At 46.8% G+C, this 8894-nt stretch overlaps 1 protein-coding gene across 1 annotated transcript in view; it reads left to right on the plus strand.

Annotated features, from left to right (window-relative positions):
- Positions 1-6027, plus strand: part of HSF2BP (heat shock transcription factor 2 binding protein) — a 312850-nt gene extending 306823 nt beyond the window's left edge. Inside the window, exon 7 of the mRNA XM_086933565.1 lies at positions 1292-6027. Within this exon, the coding sequence (XP_086789691.1) occupies positions 1292-1500 (209 nt within the window). The 3' untranslated portion in view covers positions 1501-6027. The remainder of the gene's footprint in view (positions 1-1291) is intronic.
- The last annotated feature ends 2867 nt before the right edge of the window (positions 6028-8894 follow it).

Consider the following 8894-nt stretch of genomic DNA (forward strand, 5'->3'; position numbering starts at 1 on the left):
AGGAGGTCAGACTTGTGTCTGTGGTGGCAGCATCCATTTTGTGATGCTGAGGCTCGAGTTAGCTTTAACCGGGGTTCACAGTTACATACATGTCGTGTCCCTCTAGAAGGGTGGAATGCTAACCCCGTCGCCAGAATTGGCGAGGGGTTAGTATTCCAATTCGTATGACACCTTACTCGACATGTTTTGATAAAGCGATACCAAAGATAGCAAATAACCGCGAGGATTATAATGCACTTAAGAGTATATGGTACGCGTTATCATGGAACAGCTATTAGGACTTGGTTCCGCAAGCTGCAGACGGGCTCAGCTCATGCCAGAGCACCATCTCACATAATTCCAAGCACTCTGCCTTCAGGATTGTTAAGGCCTGCCATAGGAGTGACTGATAGGAATACATGTGTCTATTTTAGGGTTAGATATAGGAATACTATATCCAAAGCAACGGGTGATTACACCACCTTGCCCCAGCTGTCGTGCAGCCAGTTGTGTCAGATTTGGATGGCCAGCCAGGGGTGGCATAATACATGCTGCAGCCCTTGGTAGGCCCTGGGTACACCTATGCCCTGGGTACCTAAGGTACACTGTACTGGGACTGATAAGGTGACTCAGTATCCAATTCGATATGTACCTAAGGTACATGGAATCCATTTTACAGAGAGAGCAATAGGCCTGGGGCCCTGAATAGCAGGGTCCCAGGTCAGCTAAGTCGAAAAACCAGCAAAACACCAGGCAAAAAATTTGGGGTAACCATAGTCAGGTATCCACCTTCCTACACTCATAACGTTGCAGAATAAATACATCAGACGTAGGGCAGTGGTCATAACGTTTGCTAGCAAGTCGATCAAACCTAAAGCTTTATCATTGGCCTGCCCTCATAACCAATTCAGACGTACCGTATTAAGAATTATGTTTCCCACAAGGCAACCATCAGGCATAAAGTCATAAAATTACAAATGCTTACGTAATTACAGTGGGTAAAGCTAGATACTATCTCTACTAAGAGGACCTAACAAACATTAGGTGCAAATCTTCTATCCCCACAGTTTGTAGAGGGGAAGCCAAAACCCTAGCCTCCTTACGGTAATCTGTGAGAGCGCAAGTAGTAAAATCTGCAGGCTTTAATAAAGAGTAGCAGCCATTAAAATGCAGAATGACTTTAAAATACAGATCAGGGATGTTCTTTTCTCGTCTTGCTGTTTGTGCCCGGGGATATTTTCTCACCCATATTGTTTGTGCCTATTAGTCTTCCTCTAACCCATGCTGTTCATCCCTCTCCTCTCTCCTATAGATCCTGATGCTGAGGTTTGTCTCCATACTCTGCGGCTCCTACAGTCCGTCATCCTTGAGCCAGAGGTGTTTACGAAGATGACACCCTCTCTGCAACAGTCTCTACCACTGCAGCGCATCACAGAGTTCTCCAAGGGCCGCAACAAGGATCTCAAGAGCCTGGCGCAAGAGCTGCTGGAGGACCTGCAATTCCTGGAGTCAGAAGTATAGCATAAGCAATTCATTTCCTTTATTTTAAAGACATGTGCAAGAGCTGTCAAGACGTTTAAAGACTAGCGAAAAAGGAGACCATGGAGCATGCCCATCTGACAGGAGATCTCTCCAGGTGATACTCCAGACAGCCCTGTCAAGGAGGGTCACCTCCAGAAAAGATGGAAAAATACACAGAGCTGCAGAGGCACAATCCCAGGTTGACTCTCAGTGGAAACATGCTCCCTTTTCAACTCCAGCGGTGTAATCCTTGGCTGACAAAGGAATGTCTGTCCCTGCCCCTCATGTCAGTTGCAGAATCCTTGGTGTGAAGAAAACACCCTATCTCATGGCACCTGCTGCATGATTCGAAGCTACTCCGATGCTTTCCCTTGACAAGGACGTTCTTTGCTGGGTCAGTCGCATGATACTCAGCTTGTGTGGCTCTCCTTGTTGAATAGGGTCTACTGGTGGTGGTTACTGCTTGTTCCTGTAGCCACTGTGCTTACCATTGGAGGGTAGGATCTGCTCCTGGTAGGCGGCTCCCATGGTTACCATTGCTGACTACTGTCTGTCCTTAGTTTCCGCAGTATGATTGTACAGCTTCTGCAGTTACCAATGATGGGTAGAATCCAACTCCACTGTTGACTGCAGAATTTGCTAGGGAGAGTCCACGCCTAATGCCAAGAGCCTGACCCAACAAGTAGTTTGACCACAGATGGGTAGAGTCTTCAACATGATCCTGTAGCTACTGTGCTAACGATTGATTTGAAAGGTTTGAGCTTCTTGTCAGCTGTATGATCCTGTAGCAGTTATGATTACCTTTCGTGTAAAGAGTCTGCCCTCACGTTGGCAACATGATCCTGTAGCTGTTGCGATTTCCATTGGCGAAGAAGATCCCCCCTTTGCCTCGGGTGTATGATCTTGTAGCAGTCATGGTCACCATTAGTGGAGAGGGTCTGCCTCTTGCGTCAGCTACATGATTGTGTAGCTGTTACTGTTGGTGGAGAGGATCTGCCCTTGCATTGGCTGGATGATCCGTTAGCTGTCACGGTTACCGTTGGTGTGAAGGGTCGGCCCCTTTTGTTGGATATATGGTCCTGTACCTATCATGGTTACCGTTGGTATAAAGGGCCGGCTCCTTGAGTTGGATATATGGTCCTGTACCTATCACGGTTACCGTTGAAGTAAAGGGTCTGCCCCAGGTATCAGCTTTGTGATCCGGTAGCTGTCACTGTTACCAGTGCAGATGGTCCGTCCCTTGCGTCAGCTGTGTGAACCTGTAGCAGTAATGGTTAAAGTTGGTGGAGAGGGTCTGCCCTTGTGTCGGTTATATAATCCTGAAGCTGACACCCATTGGTGGAGAGGGTCCGCCCTCGCACCAGTTATATAATTCTGTGGCTATCACAAATACAGTTAGTGTGGAGGATCGGCCCAATGAGATTTTGTAGCTGTCACAGCTACAGTTGGTGGTGGAGAGAGAGATCAGATTGGGCCCTGGAGTGGGGATTCCAGCTACGTTTCCATATGTGCACACACATGCCCATGTGGGCACAGTGCTTCTCTGAGGGTTTATAAATATAGGTACATTTGTAGGTGAACAAGTGCATTAAAGGTTTGACATGTATTAAGAGATGGGAGACCTGAGGTCAAGATGCACATTCCATTCCAATTGAGGTAGAAACTTTATTGCACACACAATTAAAGTAGTGCATATGGAGGGACAGGTGCCAACACTTAAGTGGGGGTCACATATGCATTAGTTCTCTTGGATGAGACAACTGCTTAACCAATCTCAAGGGAGTTCTTGACTGTTTGTTTATCCACATGTATTGCTAGTTCCAGTTTGCAGTGTCCCCCTCATTCCCGTCATATGATCCTTCTGCTGCCAATGGACCACCACCTGGACTCAGGCATGGCATGTAACACTTGGCCCAGTTGGAGCCTGCTGTGTGGAATGCAGAGTAGGCACAGGGCATGTGTACCACCCTTTGTTTTCCCCACCCTTTCAGCCATCCTGCAAGATGTGTTTGTCAGTAGCAAGACAGACCTGGTAGTCCTGCGTGATGGAACTTGCGTTGTGTGATGGTACCCATGCTCCTGTTAGTTATCGAATTACTGTTCAGTTGGTTTTAGTTTCATTGCTTATAATGTTGATAAATCACAGTTGCATATTTGTACTGTTTCAAGATATGCCCAGCCTGTCCCATATTAACTGGTAATTACAGAAGTCTCTCTGCTGGAAGAACTGCCTCTAGAAGCCCAGGCACATCCCAGGGAATATCCGACCGGTGGGGTTATTGGGTGACATTTTATAATAAACATCTCAGTTATTATCAGTTTCCAATGGGTATTTACTTTATAATAAGGGATATTACACAAATGTAGACTCCCCAGTAATTACTGATTAAAAATTAATAAACCAGACAACTTTTATGCAATGGAACCGCCTACTTTAACTCTGCCTCCATGAATTCCCCCTCACTCCCTGGAGGCCGTTGCTAAGAGACCATGAAGTAGCCTTCCGGCACTCTTTATCTTGTACTAATTCTTTTCTGAGGAGCCCCCATCTTCTATACCTCACATTCAAAAAGCTGCAATGCTGTAATTCGCGATGGGTGCATTCTCCGATTCCCAAACTTGGTGAAGTGAGCATTCAACGGATGCCAGAGCCAGTAGAACAGCTTCCTCAGCAATCAATCCTTTAGCAGTTTGTGAAGTCCCATTGTACACCGTAGCCGCTGAGACTATATTGGTTCATTCCAATATCGAGCTTCTACATTCTGGCAGCGCTGAGATATCTTGGTGCAGTTTGTAACCTTGAATTGGGATATCTTCAGTACGTTGTGATCACAGACATAGCGTTACCGCTGTCTTAATTAAGAAACCCCTGAATTCCATTTGATGGCAGAGATCCCAAAATATGGACTAGTGACCTCTGCTCCTCTTTATACCCCCATCATCCCTCACCTGATCGCAGAGATGTACCTCTCAAGGTGGAAGTGTGAAGTACTAACTGAATACTAATTTATAATGGGACTCCTGAAAAAGAACACGTTGTCAGCTGCTGCAGGGCTCTCCATAATTGGTCCTGCTCTTGTCACTGCATTGCTCTGCCAAGCTGGTTCTCCCAGGCTCTTTGGTTGCCTACGAGTGTCCACTTGACAGAATATTGTAAATGTGTGAAAATAAACCCTTTAAGATAGCACAGTCACAGTTATATTTTACAAAGGGTGGAAGAGGACCACTAACTGCCTCCTTGGTTGAGGAATGAAATGTCCACTGTCCTACCCGGAGGATGATCCTTTCCTGCCCTGTAAATTCCTGTTTGCAGTGTGAAAAGGATTTATTACCACTTGTGTTAATCATAACCCTGAGTGCCCTACATGCTCATTATCTCCACCTCACCTCATCTCTGTGGCCAATTTCCCTCAGGTTTAGACCCTTGTTCAGCCCTGACTGTGTTTTGAACAGCTGGTCTCTCCTGTCTCACTCCTCTCTTGAACCCCACTACAGTTGTTAAGTTATGCCTCATATCTACTCAACATCTGTGTCTTGTGCCATACCCTGCAGCGAGAGCTGTATTGATCTCATTCTTGCCTGCTCCAGAGTTGGAAGGTGTATTTAACCTTTGACTCGAGGGGAGTACCCAATGTCTTAAGTTCACAGAGCCACATGGCTGTCAACGATGGAGCTGCTTCTTTGAGAGACTTTGAACAGGGCAGAAGAGGGAGGGGTCTGAGGCACGGGTTCTCAATGTTCTCTTGTGCAGAAACTGAAATTTTACTTCATACCTCCCATGGAAAACAGAAGCCAAACTTGTGCACCATGCCTTCACACTAGGATTATTTTAGCTGTATAGGTCTTTTTTAAGGATAGCAATGTCACACCCTATACGTTTTGTTAAATATTGTTCGAGGCATGTGTGCTGTAGATACACATGCTTTGCATACTCCTGCAATCTACTGTTGGGTCAGGATTTTTGAAAGTTGTTTTCCTTCAAAGAAGTCTTTCCAGTCACGAGCTAAGGTGACAACTCTTTTTGGTGATAGTGTGCATGGGCATCGGCTCCATTGTTAATTGTTTTTTTCTGCCATCTGGTTCAGACGTGTTTTGCTGCGCTCCGGTTCGAAACCGTTCTTCGTATTCCCATTGGTGCGAAATCCACTCTGTATTGTTTTCGTACACGTTTCCCTGTTCTCCGCGTATTAAATTGGTCAACAAATTCTCCATCTACGATCGAAAACTTCATGGGTGGCCCTTCGGCCTAGCCGCGTCGGTCCAGCCTTCTGCCGATGGAACACACTCCATTCCAATTCTGTTCTCGGTGCCACGCCAAATTCCCTCGCACCGACCTACATCAAGTTTGTGACTTGTCCCACTGGGCTTGCGGTCCAAGTATGGCAGACTGCTACGAGGAGCTTGGGCTGGGAGGGTAAGATCACACTGGCCACCCCAATCTTGGACACTGAGCTACGTGGCAACCTAAGACACACCAGGGGCTTCCACCAGTGGGATTTAATAGGCATTTCCAAGGTTGGAGATCTATGGAAGGGGTAGTCTCCTTTGCCCAATTACAGGTAGAACACCTCTCATCAGCCCGGCTAGCTTGACTCCAGTGGTGTGGAGTGCCTGGAACCCACGTCTGGGCATCCCCAGCGCACTTATGGCGGAAATTGCAAACACAACAAGTGATGGACAGAATGTGGATCAATGTCACACACTCACCTCTCATCAGCCCGGCTAGCTTGACTCCAGTGGTGTGGAGTGCAAAATAACGATGGATTTAGGCCCAGATCCTTGGACTGGGGTGAGTGTGTGACATTGATCCACATTCTGTCCATCACTTGTTGTGTTTGCAATTTCCGCCATAAGTGCGCTGGGGATGCCCAGACGTGGGTCCCAGGCACTCCACACCGCTGGAGTCAAGCTAGCCGGGCTGATGAGAGGTGTTACCTCGAAACCGGTCCGGTCCTCGGATGCTTGATTCCGTTCTGGGAAGGACATGGCTTTTGTAGTTCGGACTGGACTGTTCCCATGAGGCTCAGGGTCAGAGCTGATTTGCATATCGCCATTGTCTAACCCAGGGTGGTGTGGAGTGCAAAATAACGATGGATTTAGGCCCAGATCCTTGGACTGGGGTGAGTGTGTGACATTGATCCACATTCTGTCCATCACTTGTTGTGTTTGCAATTTCCGCCATAAGTGCGCTGGGGATGCCCAGACGTGGGTCCCAGGCACTCCACACCACTGGAGTCAAGCTAGCCGGGCTGATGAGAGGTGTTACCTCGAAACCGGTCCGGTCCTCGGATGCTTGATTCCGTTCTGGGAAGGACATGGCTTTTGTAGTTCGGACTGGACTGTTCCCATGAGGCTCAGGGTCAGAGCTGATTTGCATATCGCCATTGTCTAACCCAGGGTGGTGTGGAGTGCAAAATAACGATGGATTTAGGCCCAGATCCTTGGACTGGGGTGAGTGTGTGACATTGATCCACATTCTGTCCATCACTTGTTGTGTTTGCTAGATGCTGCTGACACCACGGCTAAGGAAATCAATGCCAGCAATCTCCTTAGAAGGCATGCATGGCGTAGGATTTCAGGGTTTAAACCCGAGGTTCAGCAGTCCATTTTAAACATCCCTTTTGACAAAGAACACCTGTTTGGTCCTGAAGGAGATCAGTCTTTAGAAAAAATGGAAAAAAGACACCTAAGTGGCAAAGTCCATAGGAGCGTTCCAGTCTACTTCAAATGGAGGCTCCTTTCACCATTCTTTTTACAGGGCAGGGTGTACAACTACATCTTCAGACCTAAATGCTTCCTCTTATAAAGGCAACACCCACTCCTCTCCCTCTAGAGGTTTCTATAGAGGAGGGTGTTATGCCCTGCATAGTTACTGTATTTTCTACACTTCATCCTTTCTTCGCGCTGCTCAGCCATAGTGCGTGTTTACTGTAGAATGTTGGAAATGCAGTGATGCATGGAATATTGGGTGTCTGTGTGAGTGAGGATTGACAGTTAGAGAGAGAGGGGCTGAGCAGCAGGCAGGCTGCTCCTGGTGGTGGTGTTTCCTACTACAAGGGGTTCCCTACAACTGGAACTACTAGTTTGACTACTGGCTAATCTTCTGGCTACTTCTCCTGTACCTGTACTACCTAGCTGATGTATCTACCTACCATCTTGCTGTACAACTGGAATTAAGGTACTTAAAAACTTTACATGGCTACTAGCGTCTACTTTCTATCAAGATCACAACATATTTTGGCGACGAGGATGGGATAGCGCAGTACAGCAAACCACCTAAACAAGAGGCAACATGACAAGCATCAAAAGAGGATACATCACAACAAAAGAATTTGTTACAGCATATTCAGCAACCCCACCAGTGTCTTGTACAAAGGACAGCCCCAAGGTTAGCATGCTGTACTGTCTAGTTGCCTTTAGTCCTGCTTCAGTAAGGATGTGGAACCTGTACAAATTGTGCTTGTATGCAGCACATGCCAAGATTTTGGAAATGACTTTCAATGTGAAAAAATTGTGTTTGGATGCAGCTCTTGTCATGTTCTTACATGGGCTTTTAATCTGCACAAAACCCAACTTCTACTGGATGTGGGCGCAACTTTGAAGGTGCCTTGATAGTGTTTTCAAGTGCTACATGCATCTAAATTGGAGAAGAAATCCATACGGTCAGCTGTGCACAATTTCAACACTGCTGTTACTTCACAAGTAGGTGAGCTGTGTACTTCACACGATGGAGAAGTAGCGTTTCTCTGAACTTTTGGCATGTTCTAGTATCTCCCTGGCAGTGGCGGGCGGCACGCTGCCACACAGATATGTTTTATTATTTTGGGCCAGTGGTGAATGTCAGGAGAGATTTGATTTTTGTCTTTGGTTGTTGCTCTGCACTGAGAGCTGGTGACTTCAGTAAACTTTTCAACCGCTGCATTCAAATTTCAAATTGGACATGCACGAGCCATGCTATGCACGCGCCTACCTTTGTCTTGGTTGACCGTCGATGAGTTCCATGTCCGTCTCGTGTCGTTCTTCAGCTCTGGTAATGCCTTGTGACGTTTTGGCGCATTGATATGTCAGAAGCCACCCGGCACCGCGTCAGACAGCGTGGCACCATCTTAGGGTTGGCAACCGCTCATGTGAATTGTTGGTTCTCTGAGCGTCAATTTGCCAACCATGTTTTTCCACATGTGCGTTGTGCTCAATAAAGTTTCTTGAAGCTGAAGGATGACAAGAACCTTGCGTTAAGGAATGAACCCGCTGCTTCTTAGCTTCTTGTTAGTGTGCCTGGCATACTCAAAGTACAAAGTTCTGCTGCAAGAATTGTGAAGAGATATTATGAATCTTCGTGGAGTCATTCTTGACTGGACGCTCTGCAGCACTTATAAGGTACATTTCAAAAACTT

This window comes from Lissotriton vulgaris, chromosome 8 (assembly GCF_964263255.1).
Source record: "Lissotriton vulgaris chromosome 8, aLisVul1.2, whole genome shotgun sequence".
Lineage (NCBI taxonomy): Eukaryota > Metazoa > Chordata > Amphibia > Caudata > Salamandridae > Lissotriton > Lissotriton vulgaris.